General features: G+C 33.7%; 2 protein-coding genes across 2 annotated transcripts; one reads left to right on the top strand and one right to left on the bottom strand.

Moving 5' to 3' along the window:
- Positions 1-3192: 3192 nt before the first annotated feature.
- Positions 3193-4633, bottom strand: LOC102621218 (uncharacterized). The gene is made up of 2 exons (XM_006464677.3): positions 4288-4633; positions 3193-3743 (listed from the first exon to the last, which is right to left on the bottom strand). Exons 1-2 carry the CDS (start codon positions 4532-4534, stop codon positions 3430-3432), a joined length of 561 nt encoding a protein of 186 aa, XP_006464740.1. The 5' UTR covers positions 4535-4633; the 3' UTR covers positions 3193-3429.
- A 6824-nt stretch (positions 4634-11457) lies between these two features.
- Positions 11458-14905, top strand: LOC102621706 (3-deoxy-manno-octulosonate cytidylyltransferase, mitochondrial). Its single transcript, XM_006464679.4, has 8 exons — positions 11458-11828; positions 12480-12525; positions 12996-13082; positions 13148-13272; positions 13534-13673; positions 13781-13832; positions 13991-14101; positions 14423-14905. The coding sequence occupies exons 1-8, from the start codon at positions 11595-11597 to the stop codon at positions 14513-14515; spliced, it is 888 nt and encodes a 295-aa protein (XP_006464742.1). The 5' UTR covers positions 11458-11594; the 3' UTR covers positions 14516-14905.
- Positions 14906-25002: the final 10097 nt, after the last annotated feature.

Raw genomic sequence — 25002 nt, 5'->3', positions numbered from 1 at the left:
ATTTGGGAACATACAATAGTGGCTACAATAATTAGGTCTGTAATTAAACTAGTCCAATTATTTAATTCCAAATATACAATAGTGGCTCGAATAATAATTCGTCTCAAGCCACATTAATTTCTTTACTGTACAATCATTTGTACCAAATCATTAATTAAATCGATATCTCAACTGTCCAATCAATTTAATTACATCTTGTTCCTTGATTTTTACTAGTTTTCTCTAATGATCATTTTCAACATACTAAATATGTTGACACACTCTGGCCAGAGAATTATATGATCAAGTGGTGAAAACCCATCAAGAGATGTGTTGTACAAATTCTATATTGTCAATCTATAATTCCAATACTCATAATTACTCCCACCAAGATACAAGATAATCTTGACTACAAGTATGTGTCGTGCCCATTGATAATTCAAATGGAATAACAATTACAATCATGAAATTATAATTAACTCAAGATTAAGATTACAATAAAATCAATGCCTATGAGATTTAATAAGTCTAACAGTTATTACAAATTTAATTAAATCTCGTATGTGATCATGTTCAATGTAGTCGTACTACATTAATAAATTCATACATGATTAAGACAAATCATTTAATGAATTCATTACAGTCTATACCTAACTAAAGTGCCAAATTTCATTTATTAACTGCGAACTAAATTTCTTTAATCATAAGATAATTTTTATTTATGTCTTCTGTGAATCCACATGGTGATCACATAAATACATATAATATCAATAAATTCATACATGATTAAGACAAATCATTTAATGAATTCATTACAGTCTATATCTAACTAAAGTGTCCAACTTCATTTATTAACTGCGAACTAAATTTATTTAATCATAAGATAATTTGTATTTATGTCTTCTGTAAATCTACATGGTGATCACATAAACACATATAACATGATTAAATGGACTTTAATTTTAATATATTAATGCAATTAAAATATCATTTAATAAAATAAATGAGATATTTTATTCAAATATCTTAATTGCATTAATATATTAAAATTAAAGTCAATTTAATCATATTATATGTGTTTATGTAATCACCATATGTTTGAAAGCATATGTATTTATTTATTACAATTAAATAAACACATATGCTTTTAAAGAGCATATTTTCTCAACAAAAAGATCATGCTGAAACAGAATCTTGCTACTAGTAACGACTCTCCATTCAAATCCAGCGGGTAAACTTGACTAATAAGATAAGCCCTCCCCAAATGGAGGTTCTTTTTTGTAGGCAATGCTTCAGTCATGAGCAAAGTATCAAAAACCTACTTGAATTCACTGCTCTGTTGCTCATTTTTGTATTGAAACTCCGTAATTGTTTGGATTGAATTCCCATAGCAGCCATTTATTTATGGGACGAACTTGAAAACCATCTTTGTATTGAAACTCCGTAATTGTTTGGATTGAATTCCTATAGCAGCCATTTATTTATGGGACGAACTTGAAAACCATCTTTCTTTCAATCGTAGTAGTGATATTTGGCGGGTTTATGGACCTAACAGGCAAAACTCACCCCCCTAGCCCACCTGAATCCGCTGCTATGTTACTTTATTTTTGCATTGTTTTGCTTAGTTGTGAGTCACTTAGGCAAATCTGGGTTTTAACGGTAGGATTTCGTTTATTACTTTCCTTTTCTTAGATATATGAATAACACTGGGAGACTATAAATAGGGAAAAAAGAAAAATAACTGACTAATCATGTAAGTTGTTAATTTGTATTTACCATTTCGTAAATTACATATAATTTTTCTATATAAATTACTACAAAGTATGTTGTAATGATCAATTTAAAAGAATCAATGGCCCATCCAAAATGAAAAATCTTCCATTGTCCCGAGCGCCAAGACCCTGTCGAATGATAAGGTAGCAATTAGATGCTTTTCAGCACCCATTTTCATGCATTTGGAACTACAAAGATAGATGGCAAAACAAGGAGAAAAATCAAGGATTTGAGTTTTAAAATCCACTTGATGGACACCAGCATTCATGCAAAATTTTCTGAAAATACAGACAATAGAGCACTGCTTTAGCAACAACAGTACTATACTCCGGTAGGATCATCACCAAGCATATGCGCTTACACCTAAAAACTTATTCCTCATCTACTAGAATGCGGCATCACCCTAAAAATCTGAATTTAGAAGTATGACGTCCAAGTCTCGACTCTTGAGTTGACTAATGAACAAGGAGACAATTAACACATTGTATCCATCTTAGGTAACAAGATTTGTACTATGAAATACCAGAAAGATAACGATCGACTTTTTGTAATATCAAATTCAATGTTTCCATTTTATCTAATGATATAAGACAACAAAAGACTTTCGTAATATCAAACTAAGTACTGTCAATATTTTATCCAAGGATGAGAAATGAAAACTATTACCTCAAACTTCCACGTACTCTTTTAAATGGGAACACCCACCAGTATACTAAACGAGAGAAGGCATTCATCAGTTAAAACCCTATGGTTGACCATTCTCATTAACCACTCCACAATCAAGATCTCCAATCACCAAAGTCATCCAACTACCAACATAAATTAATACACCTCAACCCTGAAAAACTTTGAGATGTTATGCAACCAAAGTCATTCTACTCAACAAGCACTTACTAGAATCACTTAATTCACAGCTAACTCTTGATATCAAAAGTGACACTAAAGAGAATAGCATCATCAAACTATAAATGGCTTCATAAGCATATTGGCCTTGGATTGGTGCGACACTTAATATCATCAAGCTGTAGCTGCCGAATCCCACAGGGCCCTCTAAAATCTAGTGCAATGACTAATTAAACAGTAGGCTCTAATTAAACAGTAGGCTTCACGCAAAGAGTGAACTAGACAGATACATAGGAAGGATAGTTTTGAAGGGACAAATGTTAATCTATTCTACATTAAGAGGTTGGAAGTGGAGAGTTGTAGAAGTAGAACTCCTTATACTAGTAGTAGTGAATGTGATAAAAGTTGAAAAACTGGTTGAAAAATAATAAGTTCCTTTTAGCCATGTATTGTTTCTGGATATTGCTTGCAACTCAAGAGCGGACATAATTTGGCCAAGTTAAATTGTTATACCCACAGGCTCAGATGGCCACTTACTAACCAAGATTATCAACAGAAAATAAAGGAGGAGATGCAATCAAATAAAATTCATACGTATATATAAAAAGCAGACTTCTATTGAAATTACTCGTAGAAGTTAGAAATATATAGACAACTAACTTTAGTAATGGAATCAGGAAACACAATCACATCTCCTCATAACTATACAAGGGCAGAAGATAATTTATTGTGGAAAGCAAAGTATCTTAACCCAAGGCATAGTAAGCTACAAGGCAAACAAACAAATGCTACAGAGAGCCTGTTTCTAGCAAACGCGTCCTTTACTTACCATGTCTACAAGAATTTCTCTATGCTGGTGGTCAAAGTGGATTTAGGAACAGCACCAATCACTGTATCTTTCTTCTCGCCATTCTTAAATATCATGACAGTTGGGATGCTCCTAATTCCATATCTAGTAGCAATTGAAGGACTCTCATCAGTATTAACCTTATAGCATTTTAGCTTCCCCACATATTGCTTTGATAGCTCATCAATAATAGGGTGGATCATCCGGCAAGGCCCGCACCATGGAGCCCAGAATTCAACAAGCACAGGTGATCCAGAGTCAAGAACAAGTGATTGCCATGTTGCATCTGTCACAGCAGGCACTGCAAATTTCAAGAAAAACAGATGACTTATGTTCATAATATGATGTAATTGTGCATTATTAATATGTTCGGAAGAGACTTTATCAGCATCAAAGATATTTCAAACAACCCAAGAAGCTATGTTTGGTTGAAATAGAAAAGTGCAGAATTGCTTATGAATATAAAAATACACTTCGAATACTCTGGAGAGGCAAATGATGCACCCGAAGTGCTTCTTCCGAAGTACTTTCTTAGAAAGAACAAAGCACTTCGAAACGCACCCTAATATAGCCAGTCATATGTTGTCATCCCACAAAACAGATTGTTCATTATTTCTTCACCATTTCAAATTGCTCTTAAAAAATTTATTGAGTTCTATAAAATCCCCATAAATAAACAATTTAATTATTTTCAAAATTTCAAAGAAAACATAACCTTTTTTTTTTTAATTTCAATTTCACAACAGCTCAAGTATAACATAAACACAACAATTCAAAGCATTAATTTTCCAATTATTTAAACAAAATTGCATAATCTAAACAGAGGCTAAATTAACGATTCGGACCTTCAACGGCAGTTTCTTGAGCCTCGCACACGATTTGCGCACCGCGACGGAGTCTGAAGCTCGAACTCGAACCCTGACTCACCGATCCGAACGAGCGAACAGGTCTGACCTTAAGGCCCTTGAACTCGGCGAATTTCCGACGGCCAGAGATCGAATTAATGGAAGAAGACGAAAGTTTAGCCGGGGAGGAGAAAACCGAAGAAGCCGAAGCGCGAGGAACGGCGACGCACTCGAGCACGGTGGCCATCGGAACAGAGGCAGGTCGGACGTCGGAACAAAAAGTGGAGATCTAAAGAGAGCTATGGGATGCTTGTGGTGTGTGTGGAGTTTATTTGGATTCTACTTAAAAAGAGTGTGGATGGTGATGATGCCGACGAGGAGATTTTCTCAGGTGGATATTTTGCAGTGTGTACAAGTGACCAGTAATATATTGCCACGCGTGTGTCGATAATTAACAATTATCAATATCAATTCGATGAAAAACTTATTTCTTGTAAACGAGATTATTTCTTGTTATTGAAATTTAAAAAAAAAAATTTATGCGAACATTTTATACAAATTTGCAAGCTGCGTAATTATTAAATTTTTTATATCGTAAAATTGTATTAGTAATTGGGAAAATGACACTTATATCCTCAAATTTTGAGAAAATAGTCAGATTTTAAAATTTTCAATAACACACATCAATACTTTTTTTTTAACTATAATACTCTTTACCTTTATTAATTCAAAAAAATTAACTCCAATATTTTATAATGAATAGAAATTTTATATATTAAAATAAATGTAAAAATATAAACATTTTAAAATAATTTAATTTCAAAAAATGTTTAATACCTTACAATCTTATATTGTATTAAACTAAATTGCAATAATAAATAGAATCATAATATTCAAATAAATATATAAAATTCTAAATTATTTTCAATATTATATAACATCATTTTTTAATATTATAAATACATGAGATATATTTTATTAATTGTAAAATCTATTTAACTCAAAGATTTATTTAAAATTTTTATGATAAATATAAAAATTTACATTTTAAATATTACTTTGTATATTAAAAATATTATAATATTATTAGTCTACTAGACAAATTAAATTATTTAAATTATATTCATATTTATTAAAGAATTTTAAAGTGAACTTTTTAATTATTATGTACAAAGAATATTATAGTTAAAAACAAATTTGGATGTCTTTTATTAAAAATTTAGGGTTTAGATAATTATTTCCCCCAATTTTGGGGAGTAGGTTTCCTTTTCCCTTAACAATATTATGAATCTAAATTTCTTTGTATAAAAATATTACCGTGACAATTAATTTATCAATATTAATGCGACAGGGTCAAAACAGAAACCACGAAGACAACATGCATGCAGAAAGGGTTGGGTGTACGCGTACAAAATTTATATTTTGATTGGATTGTTCTTAATAAATTACTATTGACTTCTATTAATAATAATAAGAAAATAGTGTTAAAAATAGGTAAAGACTACGTTACTCTGAGAGTTTTTTTTTTAATATTGTTATATAAGATTGTTACTGATATTACATTAAATATTACAATTGAGAACCTCCTCTTAGTATGTACATTGATCTTCTAAAGTACTGTTCATATTCTTTAGACTCTCTTTAATATTCGAGAGGTATCCGTTCTATTTACGTTTCGTGAGGAAGAGATTGTCTTCACTCAATTATTTGATAATTGAGAAATGACTAAAATTAACCCACATAATTCTTTTATTAAGTCTTGAACCGTTACTCTTACTATTGTAGGTGTAAGGACTCTCACACTAAACCAAAGGCTCATTTAGTACGTTACTTCCGGAGTCAAGTACTCAAATTTTGTTTTGTATTAAGAGTGTTGATAGAATTGAGCCTAACAGATCTCTCAAGGTTATAAAATAGAAACATGGCTTTTATACAAATTGGAACAATTTTATGGTTAGTGTTTACATTATAGGTTAGTTTTAACTCAACATGATCGCTACTTTAATCATCAAGTCCACTCTTACCCAAGGGTCGACAAACTTTACATTCTATCTTGAACCCTATTTCTCATTTCCACCACTTCATTTCCTCTCATTCTCATCAAGACCCGGTCACTATTTACCCAAAGCTCAAATTTCAAACTTGGTTGCAATAATTTGCAAAATTTTATCTAATCTTAAAAGGCAAATAACCCGAAACTCAATGAGTTGGCTTTGTCAAGCTCAAACTTCACAGTGTCTTGAAAATCATCAATGCCCATTTAAATACAAACATAATATTGTAGTTTTATGTTAGGTTTCTAAGAGGCAATTTTACAAATATGATAGGGGCTTGTTTTGTTTCGATGTTGAATAGACTTGTTCGTGATTGTAATTTTGCTCCTTTTGATCATGTGAGGATTTTGATGATTAATGTCCCGTTTGGGATTGAGATACTGTAACTTTTAAATTACAACTACTGTGGAAAGAAAATTTGTAATTATAAAACAAAAATTAATATTATGTAGTAAATATATTTTTTAAATAATAATTTTGACAAAATTATTAAACTTATGATAGAATTTTTATTATACAAATGAAAAATTATATCAACATAATTTTAAGCTATACTAGTTAATATTTGCCAAACACTAGTGCTGTAACTTTTAAATTATAGCTATCCAACTTTAATCTCAAACAAGTCTTAAAGTCAGGGCCGACTTTAACCAATTGAGGGTCTTAGGCGAAATTTTATTTTAGGCCTTCTAATGTTAAAATATCAACTCTCACAAGAACATCAAGTAGCTCAAAATTCAACTATATATCAATAATATCTTGAATTACAACAATTATTAATTTCCACATGAATATTAAATAGTTTTGTCATCCGCAAATTCCAACCCTTTAAGATACTCTAAACCTTCATCACCCACAACCATAATCTTCCTATGAACTTTAAATCATTGCTCCTACTTGCTATGATCCTTGCCGCAAGCCATTACTAATGCAAATGACTAATTAATTAAATTTTATTCTTCTTTCTTTTTGAGATGCAAAATTATTAATTAAAATCTTATATTCTAATTTAGCTATTGAATCTTTCTAATAGCTAATATAGCTAATCCATTTAATTTTGCTTGTGACATTGTAGTTCTTAAATAAGATTTTATTAACTTTAATTTAGAAAAACTTCTCTCAACAAAAGCAGAAGTTACGTGTACTGTCAATAATATTCTATAAGTAACAAATGCATTTGGAAAAAAATCTACTTTTTTAATATAATTAAGTATATCAAGTGGATTATTTCTTTCAATATGTAAAACTTATTTTAAGACTTTAAACTATGAAAATTCTAATCCATCAATATCAATATCAGAAAACATATCATACTTCAGGGCAAAACTATGTTGCAACTGTGGTATGATACCACAGTTGCAACCATTCATTGGATCTACAGTTATACAGTTGCATTAACTGAATCCAATGACTGAAAGCAACTGTGGTACCGTATCACAATTGCAACATAGCTGGACCTCATACTTCAAGACATTTTCAAGATTAATACAATAACTTCGAATTGAAACTGCTCAAATGACTGAAATTCATCAACAATGACTGAAATTCCATTTTTATTTATTGAATAATAAATTTTATAATTAATAATATTAATATTCTATTATCCATTAAATTAAAATTTAAAACTCAATTACTAGGATCCATCCCTATAATTTATTAGTAATTTATACATGTATATAGACGCAGGTTCAACGACGTTGCAAAATTTTAGCGGCAATTGCAAAAATGTAGCATGAGAAATGACAAGAGTCAGGTCAACAAGAATCAAAGCGTTACGCACACCCTTTGCGTCAGTACAACTCACGAAACCTGTTCACACGGTTCCTCGGTCCCGCGAGACAAAATAACACTGCAATCAAAACGGCCGCAAAAACAAATTCATGTTTTTTTCGGAACACATGTAAAGCTCTGAGTGGGCAGTGAAGAAACCCACAACACGGCCAGTAATGCAACGTTGCCGTGTACTTTTAATATCCTGAGACAGATTCAGTCAAACAAACTCGTTTCACCAACTCTCTGTGTCACGCCATTCCTATTCTAAACCTGTAAGCTTTTTCTTTTTTTCTTTTTTAATTTTCTCTTCCAAAAAATGGAGGAAGTGAACTTGGCGGCCACGGCAATCAGCCTGAACGTGCGGTTGAGATCATCGGACATGCCGGCCCACATGCAGCAGCATGCGCTGCGCTTCACCCGATCACTCGTCGATGATTACTATTCAGAATCATCGGCTCCCAAGACCTCCCGCCCTAACCCAACCCACCTCGCTCGGGCACTCAAGAAGGAGTTTGATGACGCGTACGGCCCGGCCTGGCACTGTGTGGTGGGTAAGAGCTTTGGGTCTTTTGTGACTCACTCTCCCGCCGGGTTTCTTTACTTTTCCATTGACTCCCTCTCTGTTCTTCTCTTCAAAACGGAGGTTCAGTTGGTCAAGGAATCTTGAATATGATCAATCTTCTTCAACATGATTTTGGCAGATGATTAAAGCAGATGATTCAATGAGTTATATGTTTTTTTTTTTTTTGGTCTGAAAGAGAAAGATTTGTAGTACTTTTTTGAATATGTATACTTGCAAGTTCTTCAGTAGAAAATATCAAATATGCATGCTTAATATTATTAAATGTGCGAAAACCTTATTCATATAAAATATGTGAAATTAATCTAAAGTTTTGATTCATGAAAAGTTTTCATATTGAAACTATACGGACTTGACGGTTAAATATTATAAGTCTTGGTATCATTTTTATTGTGATGCAACTCTTTTTTTTTTAATTTTTTTTTTACTTCTTTGTCTTCAAAGCTTTAGGGTTCAAACTCGCCTTAACTCATTTTTATTGTGAAAAATCTGCGTTGAGAGATAAGTATTGAGAGGTAAGTATGAAGTAGATGTCAAATTGACTATTGCCCGAAGTATTCATGTGTTGATTTTTATGCGAGCATATAAGAGAATTCATTTCAAATGAAAAAATGAAATTGGGATCGTACAAGAACATGTGAATCGCAGTCCATATTTTTGGGATTGATATTCATTTTTTTATTCAAGTTTTCCAAATTAGTAAACAGTTTGTCATTAGAAAGTTTCACAAAATAGCAAAAACGTTTGAGCATGGCGTGGTCCATTTTTGAAACGATCAATATTCATGAAACTTGAACCAAATCATGATGATGATCACATAACGTACATTTTACAATTTACGGTATGGGAAAACAAACCGGCAATTCCACAAATGGGGTTCATAGAAAATCATGTTAGGTTCCATCAAAGGGCTCTAATAATCACTATCCTTTTCTTAATTTGGTGTACAAAATCAGAGCAAATTAAAATGCCGATCAAAGATTTTGAAGAAGGAATTATGATTGTCTTTGGATTTGTGATATAAGTTGAACTGAAGTTCCCGAAATCGATTAATGAGATTTGAAATCAGTAGTCTCTCTAGTCAATGAAATGTTGAATGATTTTGACGCGTCTGTTTTCTTGCCTTCTTTCCCACGCCATTCTTCCTGAAATCTGTGTGTTTTGCACTTATGGTGCGTTTAATTCATGAAAATGGGAATGAGGTGGAATGAGAATAGATTGGGAATGATAATAGACTGAAATGTGAATGAGGAATGAGAATAAAATTTCAATGTTTACTTGACAAAAATAAATGAAAATAGGAATGTGCTGGAATGTCATTGATGTGTTTACTTGGCAAAATAAATGAGAATGATGAATGAGAATTAATTTACCAAAATACCCATAGTATTAATAATTAATAAAAATAATTAATTTATCATTATTAACAATATTATCATTATTGTTGTTGTTATTATTATTATTATTATTATGATTAATAAATAATATTAACAATAATTAATAATAACTAAAATAATAAAGTTAATAAAATTTAATAATAATATTATTAATTATTGTTATTATTATTTTTATTAATATTATCATTATTAACACTTTTATTGATGGATATCAATTTAGTGGAGTTGTCTGGTTAAAGTTTAGCGATTGGTGGTTTGGCTTTTTTTTTTTTTTTTGAACACAAATAGTTGGCATTGAGCTCGAAATGAGGTTAAATTAAAAATATTTATTTCTGGCTCTGTTTGTTTATTGTAAGGTCAAGTTTGGTTTCAGTTTTCAACTTTAAGATTTTGTCGCATGTACAAATCAGATGAAACCAAACCAGCCTTGAGCACCCTATGTTGAAGATTAAATGGATGAGAAGTCAGATTTGCATAAGAATAGCTATTTACGTAATAGTTTCAGATTTCTTCACAGCTATTACGTAATAGTTTCAGATTTGCATAAGAAGCAATTAGAGAATAACATGTTTTTTCACTCTTTTATTTGCCACATGGGTAAGCAAATAGATATTTGAAAAATAAAATTAATAGAAGTTTTTGGAGATGCTCTTACACATTATCCGAATCTGACTTATTTATTACATGTGTCAATTTTAATTAATTTAAACTCATTATTTGGTATTAGGTTCCTGAGTTGTTTAACGAAAAAATTCCACATATACTCAAACTCCCACGTGAGACATGAATATTTTGGTATATTACTCTTAATTAAAGACTTTTTTTTAAGTACTCTTAATTAAAACCAAATATGACTAATCTCTTAGAGCATCTCCAAAAGTCTTTATAAATTTTACTTTTCAAATATCTATTTAGAAAGGTAAAAAAATATGATATTATCCAAAAGACTTCTCGAATAGAAATAAGTTAATATTATTTTAATCAAATAATTATTTTTTAAAATGAAAAGTCAATAGTAATTAAAACACTTCTCTCTCTTTCTTCAATGAAAAGTAATAAAATATAAATTGAAGAGGGAGAAATCAACTCTCCAAATTTGAAGAGAGAGAATCATTTCTTATTTAAAGAATTTTAATTGAAATGTCTTTTGAATATTTAAATATTTGATATAACTCTTTAAATAAATAATAAAATCTTATTTGAAAAGTTTTTGGTAATAATATTAGGCATTGCTCTCGAAGTTTAGAAGCTCCAAATTGTGCATGCTGGAGACCAATTTGGGCTCATCGGCCCAAAGACCGATGGTGGCTCTTGCGGCCCAATGAACCCAAAAAAAGCTCTGCTGAAGTGAAGATAGTGAAGAGTGAAGAAGAAGAGTCGAAGTGTCAGTCAAACTTCAAAGCAATTAGGAAGCTTCGTTGAATAAGATGTGGATTGTGGATCAGTATGCCAGTTTCTCATAGTCGTGTAAAATCAGAATTAGAGAGTGAGAGAGATTAAAAGATGAGCTCAAAATCAATATGTTCGCCGTCCGAATCTTCTTCCTCAACAAAGTCGTGGATCGTGCACGGCATTGTAGCCGGAGCAGCAATTGCTGTTGCCGTCGGTGCGCGCGCCTATCTGGGTCGATCGAAGAACTTTCGGAGCCGGGTCGTGGGTATCATACCCGCCCGTTTCGCTTCTTCTCGCTTCGAGGGCAAACCCCTTGTTAATATCCTCGGTAAACCTATGATCCAGGTACACATTTGCCCTTTCGCTTTATTTTTTATGTTAATTCACAGGAATTGTCGGGGTTATCAAATATCAATTGTTTTTGTGCGTCAAATGAATTGTATTATATCGTTTAATGTTTGATTTTCGACTTATAATGTTGATGATGAAGAAGGAGAGAGCAAGCGAACTTACTCATCTTTTAGCCAAATTTTTATTGAATTATGTTAATTCTATGATCATCATGTGAAGACTTTTATTGATGGATATCAATTTAGTGGAGTTGTCTGGTTAAAGTTTAGCGATTGGTGGTTTGGCTTTTTTTTTTTTTTTTTGAACACAAATAGTTGGCATTGAGCTCGAAATGAGGTTAAATTAAAAATATTTATTTCTGGCTCTGTTTGTTTATTGTAAGGTCAAGTTTGGTTTCAGTTTTCAACTTTAAGATTTTGTCGCATGTACAAATCAGATGAAACCAAACCAGCCTTGAGCACCCTATGTTGAAGATTAAATGGATGAGAAGTCAGATTTGCATAAGAATGGCTATTTATGTAATAGTTTCAGATTTCTTCACAGCTATTGCTTTACATAACTAAAATGGCTGGGCTTGTTCGGTAGATATTGTTTTTTATTTTATATCTCTTTCTTTTTCTCACCATTCTAATTGGTATTTTGCAGAGAACATGGGAAAGGTCCAAACTGGCAACCACATTGGATCACCTGGGTATGACTGTTTCATGGCAATGCTAAAAAAATTTTGCTGCTTGTAATCTTGTCCAAACCACCATGAAATCCTTTATAGATTGTCCTTCAATCTGATTATCAACTTCCATCCATGCTGGGAGAATACTCTTGAAGAGAGTGTTTTTGTTTTCATTTCTGGCTTTTAACTTAGATGCGAATCTCCATTAGTTAGATATGGATTCAGAGTGATGTATGTAGCTGGAAGAGCATGTTGAATACGGCCTCTGGCCCGATGGTGATCCCCATCTTTGCTCTAAATTTCATGGGGATATGGGCTGAAGTTGAGAGTTTAAAAAACAGGAAATGTTGACATCTATTTATGTGAAAATTCCTTGGACAGTACTTTCAAGTTTTTTGTGTCCTTGATTTTTAATTTTCATGTCTGTGATTATTAATTTTTTCTGCTGCTCATGTTGGTAATGTGTCATTCATTTCTTTTTTGTGGTTTAGTTGTGGCAACGGATGATGAGAAGATTGCAGAATGCTGCCAACAATTTGGTGCTGATGTGATAATGACTTCAGAATCTTGCCGAAATGGTAACAAATTACTGCAATTTTAACATTGTGTTTATATTCGCTGACATTCTCTTTCTAACTTATAGGTACTGAAAGATGCAACGAAGCATTACAAAAGCTGGAGAAGAAGTACGATATTGTTGTCAATATTCAGGGAGATGAACCTCTTATTGAACCAGAGATTATAGATGGTGTTGTGAAAGCTCTGCAGGTGCACCTTTTTTTTTTTTTAATTGTTATCATTATTATTATGCAATAAATATGCATCATGAGAGTACTGAGTCTTTGTTTACCATTATTAGTATTGTCATATCTTAATTCAAATTTCAAGTCAAAAGATTTCTTTGAACAACACCAAAGTGTCTTTGACCTTACTTTAAAATCTTGAACAGGTGGAGTGGGCATGTTATGATAATTTCTTATGATATCTTATACATTGAGCTTGTGTTAAAATTCACTAATTCTGCTGCAGGCAGCCCCAGATGCAGTGTTCAGTACTGCTGTGACATCTTTAAAACCTGAAGATGCATTTGATCCAAATCGGGTGAAATGTGTTGTGGATAATCATGGTTATGCCATATATTTTTCAAGGGGATTAATTCCATATAACAAGTGAGTATACATATCCATACGTATATACGTGTTCTCTGCTATTATTACTACCATCTCTTGGTAACATTTTGGGCCTGGTTGATGAACTTGCCTGCTTCTTGATGTAGGTCAGGAAAAGTCAATCCACAATTTCCATATTTGCTTCATCTTGGAATTCAGGTGTTGTATCCTGTTTCATATTACTCAAGTTGAAAGAAAACAGATAGCTTTTTTTTTTTTTTTTGTGGTGGTTACATGTTTCTGTAATTTTTGTTGTGTTAGCCACATTTTATATTGTCCAGTGAACTTATAATTCTGTGCTTAATTTCTTGGGCCAGAGCTATGACTCAAACTTCCTGAAGATATATCCAGGCCTTCATCCTACTCCCCTACAACTAGAAGAGGATCTAGAACAGCTGAAAGTCCTTGAGAATGGCTATAAGATGAAGGTACAACAAACTTATTTTACAATTTTTTTGCCTGGGTGAAATTTTGTCCTTGCAACACCTTAATTGATTCTGTTGTAAGTTTTTGGTTGTCTTATATCACTTCTATACGTATCTGTGACCTCATAGTTCTTTTGTCTTTCTTTTCCCAAAAAAATAAAGATAAATAATAAAAGAAAACTTTTCTGGTGCAATATTAATATGCTGCAGGACCATTTAAATGAAAATGGTCTTGAAATAACGCATAGTGAGAATGACACATGATGTTCGGGTGTTTGCTTGTCAAAATGCAGAACCCCAAAATTTTAACATTTACTTTTGTAGGTTATAAAGGTAGACCATGAAGCTCACGGTGTTGATGCTCCAGAAGACGTTGAGAAGATAGAATCATTTATGCGTGAGAGAAACTTGTCCTAGTTTTTAGTGACATAATCTGATTAAAAGGAAAGGATGCGAATTTGCCTGTACCAGCAGTCAGCTTGCTCCATGTTAATTATAGTTTGATTGGTGGTGTGTTCTTTCTCTCTGTGACAGTCTCTTCCCCGGGAAAATAATTCTATTTATATTTGCCTGCCACGGTTTTTCCCATTGTTGGAGTTACCGGAGTTTTTGTGGGTGTACTTGTACCAGTAGCTGTGAGTAACAGCAATTTTGAGTTAGACGTTGATTCATTGTAATAATACTTTTTTTTGTTTTTTTGGGGTCCTCGTCTGTTGTTGAGTTTGTGAATATGTACCATATTACATATTTTAAAGTACTTCTTGCTGTAATGAATGGAATAAAAAGCGTAATATTTAAGTTCTTTTACTTGCTGATAGTATGTGCTGCAACAAGTCTCGTGATTCAATTTCATTTCGGCACCACCATTTCATGGCTTAAAGATCTTTGTAAAGTTTGTTCGTGCTCTTTCTCCGATGATTTCTTTGCATTTTCCTTTGCCCATATCTATGCTGCTTTGGCAAAACAGCCCAAACAAAAGAAAAATAAAGATAGTTGGAGGTTTGGAGCACAGGTGGAATATTTGCATTTCACCACTCCAAATTTTGATACAAAAGTTGACGTTTAGTATTTATTTATTTTCCACTTCAAATTTGCAAAGGCCCCAGATGGTATTTAATTAACCGTTGCCCCCTAATGCTCTATATTTCAATGCTTTGTGTTCCATTAAAATAAAATTTTGGTAGATCATCAACTAAAGATGAAGATGAAGGCAGCTAGTGGAAAGGAATTGCTTGGTGGTAGTGTCGTTAAGGTGTACTAAATTTAAAACCTTACCATTAATATAAATAATTAGTACAGAGCGAGTAAGGATCGATCCCACAGAGACTATGCTAGTTATATTTATTATTAACTCCAAAGCCCGATTTAAAATAAAATAATAGTAATAGTAATAGTAATAATAATATAAATTAATCTAACTAAAGAAAATGCCAATTAAAAATAAAAGGGGGTTTATGAATTTTTAACTAAATAGTAAGAAGTAAAGAAATTAAAACTACGAACAAGAATTTAATAAAAACTCTAATTAAATGAGAAAGAAATAATAATGATGAAAACTTTGGTTAAAGGATCATTCGCCACCACCAAACATGCACATAATATATTAATTCTATCATTAATTTATATTGAAACTATCAACCGTAGACAACAATAAGCTCTGTTAGTCTCAATCTTTCCTTAGTGTGTCGTTAGGCAAAATAAGCTCTTCACATAATCTCTAACCATTAAATAATTTAAAACAAGCTCTTTAAATTTAAGATAATGGAAGCATTAAACAAAGAAAGATATTAGGTTGATCTAGGCAATAAACACACAAGCTCGGATTATTTAATCTAGGTTATGTTCTCCAATTGAAATCATTAATTCCAACCTGCTACTAATGATTAAAATATCAAGACAATTACGGATCAAGAATTTTAATCTAGCAATAAAATTTATTCAAGTCCTATCTAATTGGCCACTCAAATAAAATAAGAATAAACCATGAACATTAATTATAGAAGAACATAAACAATCTCAATTAAATAAATTAAATGATAGAATTTAAATTTAATTGCATAGCATGTTTAGGGTTTTAAATTCACCCTCAACTAAATAAAAATCTAGCCTAACATAATTGAATTGGGAATAAGAGAATTGATAAAACCAATCATGAAGATTAATTCAAGCGGCTGTTGATTTTCCTCTTGCTGCCCAATTGGATCTGCCCTCTTCCAAAGTCTCTTGCTACCCGAATTCTTCTCCTTTGTTTTTTTTTTCCCTTCTTGCGGCTCCTTCTTCTTTTATAATGCTAGTTGACCGAATTCTTCTCCAACAAGAATAAAGAAATCCTTTTTCAATTCTAATTCCACCAAAAGCCATTAATTCCAACTTTTGAAAGTCAATTGCGGGCCCGTTTAAATGCTTTCCACTTTTGCAATACCATGCACGTGTACTCCAATTGCCAATTGGAAAAAATTAAATCTTTTAATTATTCAACATTTCTCAATTGGATTAATTGCTTTGATTTCTTCCACTCGGTTTTATCAAATTTTGACTGTATTTTTGTCTTCCAATTTAATCTTTATTCCTTCTCAATTTGAACTTCTTCATGCCCTTTTTATTCATAATCTCTAATTAATTCCCTATTCAATAAAATAATACAATTAATTAAAAATAAGAAATAAAAATAACTAGTAAATATATAATAAAAGGGTAAAATATGTATATTAATTAATTCCCTATTCAATTAAAATTTAACTAAAATAACTAGAATATTTAAGATCAAAACAAGAAAAAGACAGAGAAATTAATAACAAAATATATGAAAAATATGCACTTATCAAATTCCCCCACACTTACTCTTTGCTGGTCCTCGAGCAAACCTAGAACAAAAATAAAAAGAAAACCTAAACTAGTCAACTTTCGTAGGAAATCACGATTGCATTTAGCGTATGCAACACGCCTTTAAACCCCTAGGCGGCCCTAGTGGACGAGTTATAGTCTCGTGAGGGCTTCAGCGATGATACCCACAAACATCATTGCAATTTTTTTTTTTGAGAACAAAGAACAAAAGAATTTAGAATAAAAATAGCCTCAAAGATTGTATAAGTCATATAGCTCAAAGAAAATTTCAAATATTATCAAAGTTCTAACTTTAATTCAATAGTCAATCCTATCTCTCTTTTGATTCTCATAGTGTGTGTGTGAATCAATTCAATTAAAATTCATTCCCAAAATCTTCAATGTCAACAGCCTTTGCCTCGAACAAAGAAAAGAGTAGGTCAAACTAATCTTATCATCTTGATCTCCAATTTTTTTTTCTTCTTCTTTTACAGGCATTTGTGTGCATTTTCTTTTGAAGTTCTTTTTTTTTTTTTTTTTTTTAGTCAGGAGCTTTCACTCTACCCCTTAAGGTAGCCTTCTTCTCATGGTAGATTATCCTCTACATACTGGTGGTACATAGGCCCAAATTACTCAAGGATAGCTTCACTCTTAAGGGTTATAGGTAGCTATTTCTGACTATGGTGCCTGTGTATACTACACTGTATTGTGGAGATAAGAATCAAGACAAACAGTCATATACTCAATCTAAAATTCTCAACTCAGGCTGCGTCAATCTCAAATTCTAAGACAAAATTATGAAAGAATTGATATTAGTGCTCATGGTTTAAAGAATCTCAATTAAGAGGAAATCAACACAAGAATCAAATATAAACTAAGGTAATATTCAACCCTTTCTAAGAACCATATTCATTGTCAATTAAATTCTTATCACTGGCTAATATTCAAAACATTTTTTTTGTTTTTTTTTTGTTTTAAAGAAAAAGAAAAAGACGAAGCAACAAAAATTAAGTTCGAAATCCACCCCCCACACTTAATTCTTACATTGTCCTCAATGTAAGCCTAAGCTAACAAAAGACAGAATTAAACATGGGAAAATGAGATGAGACACACAAACAGAAACAAACAAAATTCAACACAACGTAGGTAAAGTATATGAGAATGAGAGGGAGAAAAATCAAATCTGTTATGGCGTGCTCTCAAAATCTTTTCTCTAGCCATTGGGTTGCCTCCCAATAAGCGCTTGGTTTATTGTCCTCAGCCTGACCTGGTTCTCAAGTTTCACTCATCAACGTATGCAGGTTCATAAAGTGGAGCCTCATCTACATTGAGTGTTTGAAAAATTTCATAGTAAGGCTTTAACCTATGACCATTAACTTTGAACTCTTTACCTGTCTTTAAGCTTCTGATCTCAACTGCACCATGAGGAAAAACATTAATACCAACAAAAGGCCCAACCCATCGAGAATGTAACTTACCTGGAAACAACTTAAGGCGAGAATGGAATAGCAAAACTTTCTGTCCAACTTTAAAATTCTTTCTCAAGATCTGCTTGTCATGAAAAACCTTAGTCTTTTCCTTATAGATTCGTGAACTCTCATAGGCATCATTTCGAATTTCCTCTAATTCTTGCAATTGGAGCTTTCTGTGTTGGCCGGCGGCGTCCAGTTCCATGTTACATTGTTTCACAGCCCACCATGCTTTATGTTCAAGTTCCACTGGAAGATGACAAGGCTTACCATATACCAACCTATAGGGTGACATACCAATAGGAGTTTTGTATGCGGTCCTATATGCCCAAAGTGCATCATCAAGCCGTAGGCTCCAATCCTTTCTATTCGGATTAACTGTCTTTTCAAGGATTGATTTCACTTCCCTATTAGACACCTCAACTTGCCCACTAGTTTGGGGATGGTAAGATGTAGATATCTTGTGAGTGATGTTGTATTTTCGAAAGAGGGCTTCTATTGACCTGTTACAAAAGTGAGTGCCTCTGTCGCTGATAATTGCCTTTGGTGTTCCAAACCTTGTAAAGATGTTACTCTTTATAAAATCTACCACAACCTTAGAATCGTTAGTTCGGGTGGCTTTTGCTTTCACCCATTTTGAAACATAATCAACTGTAAGAACAATATAAAAATTACCAAATGATAAAGGAAATGGTCCCATGAAGTCGATGCCCCAAACAACAAAAATCTCAACTATAAGGATGAGAGATTGCGGCATTTGATTTTTAGGTCCCAAATTACATGTTCTCTGACAACGATCACAAGATTTGCAAAACAAATATGCGTCCTTAAATAGTGATGGCCAATAAAAACCGATTGCAAGTACCTTAAGGGCTGTTCTCTTTGGTCCAAAATGTCCTCCACAAGCCAAAGTATGACAAAAGGTGAGAATAGAAGTAAATTCAGTTTCGGGTACGCACATTCTAATAACTTGATCAGAACAATGCTTCCACAAGTATGGCTCATCCCACACATAGTACTTGGCATCACTCTTGATCTTGGCCTTTTGTGCACGGGTTATCTCTTTTGGTACTGTCTTGGTAACTAAGTAATTGATAATATCTACATACCAAGGAGTAACTGTACCTACCTGTAATAACTGCTCATCTGAAAAGTTCTCATGCAATGGAAGTTCATCTTCGTTATGGATAAGTCGACTTAAATGATCTGCCACCAAATTCTCAGAACCTCTCTTATTTAGAATCTCTATGTCAAATTCTTGCAATAGAAGTATCCATCGTATAAGACGAGGTTTGACATCCTTTTTGGTGAGCAAGTACCTAATAGTTGCATGGTCAGAGTAAACGATCACCTTAGATCCAATTAAATAAGAACGAAATTTCTCTAAGGCAAAGATAACTGCTAAAAGTTCTTTCTCTATGGTGGAGTAGTTAAGTTGTGCATCATTCAATGTACGAGAGGCATAATAGATGACATGAGGAAGCTTGCCCACACGCTGGCCCAACACGGCTCCAACAGCATAGTCACTGGCATCACACATAATCTCAAATGGTAAATCCCAGTTTGGTGGTTGAATCACAGGGGCCGATGTCAAAACCTCTTTTAACTTCTTAAAAGCTCTTTGGCACTCTTCATTAAAGTCAAACGTTGCATCCTTTTGAAGTAAGTTGCAGAGAGGTAAAGCTATCTTGGAGAAGTCCTTGATAAACCTACGATAGAAACCTGCATGACCAAGAAAAGAACGAACCTCCCTCACACTAGTGGGAGGTGGTAAGGAGCGTATAAGATCTATTTTAGATTTATCAACTTCAATCCCCTTTTCAGAAATAACATGGCCTAGTACAATACCTTGATTAACCATAAAATGACATTTTTCTCAATTAAGCACAAGGTTAGTGTCAATGCATTGTTTAAGAATAAGTGTAAGGTTATCCAAACATCTATTGAAAGAATCACCATAAACTGTAAAATCATCCATAAATACCTCAATGATGTTCTCCACATAATCAGAAAAAATACTCATCATACACCTTTGGAAAGTGGCAGGAGCGTTACAGAGACTAAACGGCATGCGTCGGTAAGCAAATGTTCCGAAGGGGCATGTGAATGTCGTTTTCTCTTGGTCTTCCGGAGCGATAACGATCTGATTATAACCTGAGTAACCATCAAGAAAACAATAATGAGAGTGACCACTTAACCTTTCAAGCATTTGATCAATGAATGGCAGAGGAAAATGATCTTTGCGAGAGGTTGCATTCAGTTTACGATAGTCAATGCAAACTCTCCACCCAGTTTGAACTCTAGTTGGCACAAGCTCGTTTTCTTCATTCTTGACCACTGTGATGCCTGATTTTTTTTGAACTACCTGCACATGACTCACCTATTTACTATCAGAAATGGGATAAATAATCCCCACATTAAGGAGTTTTAGTATCTCCTTTTTTATGACTTCCATCATTGGTGGATTAAGGCGGCGTTGTGCATCTCTCGTTGGTTTAGACCCTTCCTCTAGCAAAATGCGATGCATGCACATGGAAGGACTAATTCCCTTAATGTCAACAATGGTCTAGCCAATCGCCGTCTTGTGATCCCGAAGCACCCTAATTAATTTTTCTTGTTGAACTGGGGTGAGGGTTTTAGCAATTATGACTGGAAGTGTTTCATTCTCACCCAAGTAAATATATTGCAGGTGTTCTGGGAGTGGTTTAAGTTCTAAGGTAGGTGTCTGCACAATTGAAGGTAAAAGTTTCTCGTTTAATAAAGGCAATTCAAGGTAAGAAACATTATACCCATGGGTGCGTAATGTGATTGCTCCATCTAAGATCGCCATAGCTTCCTCTACCTCATCATCCAACTTTATCAAATTTGCATGTTCCTTAGAATCATCTTTCGTAAGATTTTTGCTTATCGCAATTTCAAAACTGTCATTACCGGATAATTCAAAGAAATCCTGCACCAAAGTATTAATATCATCCATGGCAAAAACAGAATGAACATCACTAGGATACCTCATTGCCCCAAAGATATTGAAGCGGATCACTTCACCATCAAATTCCATTGTGAGGGTTCCATCGTGAACATCAATCTTGGTTCGGGCTGTCTTAAGAAATGGCCGCCCCAACAGAATAGGAGTGGGATTGGGCGACAACTCATCCTCCATTTCAAGGATATAAAAATCAGTTGGAAAGACCAATTCATTGACCTGCACAAGAACATCTTCCATAACCCCTTTCGGGTAAGCATTAGATCTGTCAGCCAATTGAATAATTATACCAGTTTCTTCCATTGGACCTAAATTCAAGGAGTTATAAATCGAGTATGGCATAACATTAATTGAGGCCCCTAAATCTAGCATACATCTTTCGAATCTGGTATTACCAATAGTGCAGGGGATAGTGAAAGTACTTGGATCCTTGCATTTAGGCGGAAGTTTTCTTTGAAGTACAACAGAAACATTCTCTCCAACACTTACCTTTTCGTTACCGCTCAACTTTCGCTTGTTGCTGCATAACTCCTTCAAAAACTTTGCATAACGCGGCACTTGTTTAATAGCATCAAGTAGAGGAATATTTACCTCTACTTTACGAAAGGTCTCAAGGATTTCTTTTTCTTGCTCCTCTTTCTTGGATTGTTTAAATCTGCTAGGAAATGGTGGAGGAATGGAGAGAGTCTTAATTCGAGGTGAGGGGATACTTACCTGGCCAGATGGATCGACTAGCAATGCCGAGTGGGAATCATCTTTCCTTGTTAAAGGAAGAGCCTCAGGTGAGGAATTGGTCACAGAGGGCATTGATGTTGTGGATACTTTTTGATGGTTTAGCTAATAATGGTTCCAATTGCTTTCCGCTCCTAAGAGACATAGCACTAGCATTCTCCTTTGGATTAATTTCTGGTTGAGAAGGTAACTTTCCTGAAGTTCTACCCTCTATCCTACTCATAGATGTGGCTAGTTGGCCAATTTGATTCTCTAAATGTTGGAGCTGTGTCTGGGTAGTCTGTTGGAATTGCATAGAGTTAGTAGCGAGAGCTTTTACAAGATCTTCTAAAGACGTACCTTGATTTTGAGGAGGTGGAGGTGGCCGAACTTGGTAAGGCTGTTGCACCCGCTGTTGGGGGTAGCCCGGTGGTTGAGATGGTGCCACATTAGAAATGCCATGTTGTTGGTTCCCATACCTAAAATTAGGGTGATCCTTCCACCCTTCATTGTAAAAATTAGAGTATGGATCATACCTTTGTCTTGGTTGGCCTAGGAACCCCTCAACTGCGTTGGCCTGCTCATGTGAACCCTCTTGGATGGCAGGGCACATGTTAGTCGCATGTCCGACCATAGAACATACGCCACACGGTCTCATTTGTTGCCCTAGAGCTAATTGTTGCACCAAAGAAGTAAGATTTGAAACTTGTTTTTCTAGAGAAGTAGTACTTACCTCATTGACTCGCTTAGGTGGCGGTATTAGATCGTTCCTAATGTTGAATTGTTGGGAATTAGCAGCCATGTTAGCAATGAGATTTCGGGCTGCTTCTGGTGTCTTATCCACGAGTGCTCCTCCACTAGCAGCATCAATCATACTCCTATCCATAGACAATAGACCCTCATAAAAGTATTGAATAAGAAGTTGATCATTTATCTGATGGTGGGGGCAACTAGCACATAGCTTTTTGAATCGTTCCCAATAGTCGTAGAGTGGCTCTCCATTATACTGTCGGATTCCACAAATTTCTTTCCGAATGCTGCCAGCTTTTGATGCTGGGAAATATTTCTCCAAAAATAGCTGACGCATCTCATTCCATGTAGTGACAGTACCGGAGGGAAGACAGTACAACCATTCCTTGGCTGAATCCGCCAAAGAGAATGGGAAGGCCATTAGCTTAACTTGCTCTTCAGAAACTCCGGCTGGTTTCATTGTGGAGCAGACCACATGGAACTCCTTCAAGTGCTTATTTGGATCCTCTCTTGCAAGACCATGAAAAGTAAGAAGAAGATGAATCATCCCAGATTTGAGTTCAAAGTTTACCTGAGGGTTTGGATTCTCAATGCATAAGGGTTACTGGTCCAAGTTAGGAGCTGCCAACTATTTAAGTGTTCGGTTGTTATTCTGAGCCATTGGTTCGGGTTCTGGGCTGCTTGGCTCTGTCTTTGGGAGTGGAATGTGGATGGCAAAATCGAGTTCTGAATATGATAAGGTTGCTCTAAGTTGTTCGAGTTTCAATCGAATGTCCTCTATGCTCATGAAAATCTAAATATAGAACAAAAATAACTAATTAAAATAAAATAAATAAATAAAATGAGAAAAGAAATAAAAATAAAAATAAAAATAAAAAAATAAAACGAGTGATAATAAAAAAACTAGACGCTAGTCCCCGGCAACGGCGCCAAAATTTTGGTAGTGTCGTTAAGGTGCACCAAATTTAAAACCTTACCATTAATATAAATAATTAGTACAGAGCGAGTAAGGATCGATCCCACAGAGACTATGCTAGTTATATTTATTATTAACTCCAAAGCCCGATTTAAAATAAAATAATAGTAATAGTAATAATAATAATAATATAAATTAATCTAACAAAAGAAAATGCCAATTAAAAATAAAAGGGGGTTTATGAATTTTTAACTAAATAGTAAGAAGTAAAGAAATTAAAACTACGAACAAGAATTTAATAAAAACTCTAATTAAATGAGAAAGAAATAATAATGATAAAAACTTTCGTTAAAGGATCATTCGCCACCACCAAACATGCACATAATATATTAATTCTATCATCACTTTATATTGAAACTATCAACCGTAGACAACAATAAGCTCTGTTAGTCTCAATCTTTCCTTAGTGTGTCGTTAGGCAAAATAAGCTCTTCACCTAATCTCTAACCATTAAATAATTTAAAACAAGCTCTTTAAATTTAAGACAATGGAAGCATTAAACAAAGAAAGATATTAGGTTGATCTAGGCAATAAACACACAAGCTCGGATTATTTAACCTAGGTTATGTTCTCCAATTGAAATCATTAATTCCAACCTGCTACTAATGATTAAAATATCAAGACAATTACGGATCAAGAATTTTAATCTAGCAATAAAATTTATTCAAGTCCTATCTAATTGGCCACTCAAATAAAATAAGAATAAACCATGAACATTAATTATAGAAGAACATAAACAATCTCAATTAAATAAATTAAATGATAGAATTTAAATTTAATTGCATAGCATGTTTAGGGTTTTAAATTCACCCTCAACTAAATAAAAATCTAGCCTAACATAATTGAATTGGGAATAAGAGAATTGATAAAACCAATCATGGAGATTAATTCAAGCGGCTGTTGATTTTCCTCTTGCTGCCCAATTGGATCTGCCCTCTTCCAAAGTCTCTTGCTGCCCGAATTCTTCTCCTTTGTTTTTTTTTCCTTCTTGCGGCTCCTTCTTCTTTTATAATGCTAGTTGACCGAATTCTTCTCCAACAAGAATAAAGAAATCATTTTTCAATTCTAATTCCACCAAAGGCCATTAATTCCAACTTTTGAAAGTCAATTGCGGGCCTGTTTAAATGCTTTCCACTTTTGCAATACCATGCACGTGTACTCCAATTGCCAATTGGAAAAAATTAAATCTTTT

The sequence above is a fragment of the Citrus sinensis genome, chromosome 9, assembly GCF_022201045.2.
Source record: "Citrus sinensis cultivar Valencia sweet orange chromosome 9, DVS_A1.0, whole genome shotgun sequence".
Classification (NCBI taxonomy): Eukaryota; Viridiplantae; Streptophyta; class Magnoliopsida; order Sapindales; family Rutaceae; genus Citrus; species Citrus sinensis.
This window is presented reverse-complemented; position numbering and strand designations above follow the sequence as displayed.

Coding starts and splice junctions, on each gene's coding strand:
- LOC102621218 (XM_006464677.3), bottom strand. CDS start 4,534: ATGGCCACCGTGCTCGAGTGCGTCGCCGTTCCTCGCGCTTCGGCTTCT. Junction 3,744..4,287: donor TCAAGAAACTGCCGTTGAAG/GTCCGAATCGTT, acceptor TGAAATTTGCAG/TGCCTGCTGTGACAGATGCA.
- LOC102621706 (XM_006464679.4), top strand. CDS start 11,595: ATGAGCTCAAAATCAATATGTTCGCCGTCCGAATCTTCTTCCTCAACA. Junction 13,833..13,990: donor TGCTTCATCTTGGAATTCAG/GTGTTGTATCCT, acceptor TTCTTGGGCCAG/AGCTATGACTCAAACTTCCT. Junction 14,102..14,422: donor AGAATGGCTATAAGATGAAG/GTACAACAAACT, acceptor TTACTTTTGTAG/GTTATAAAGGTAGACCATGA.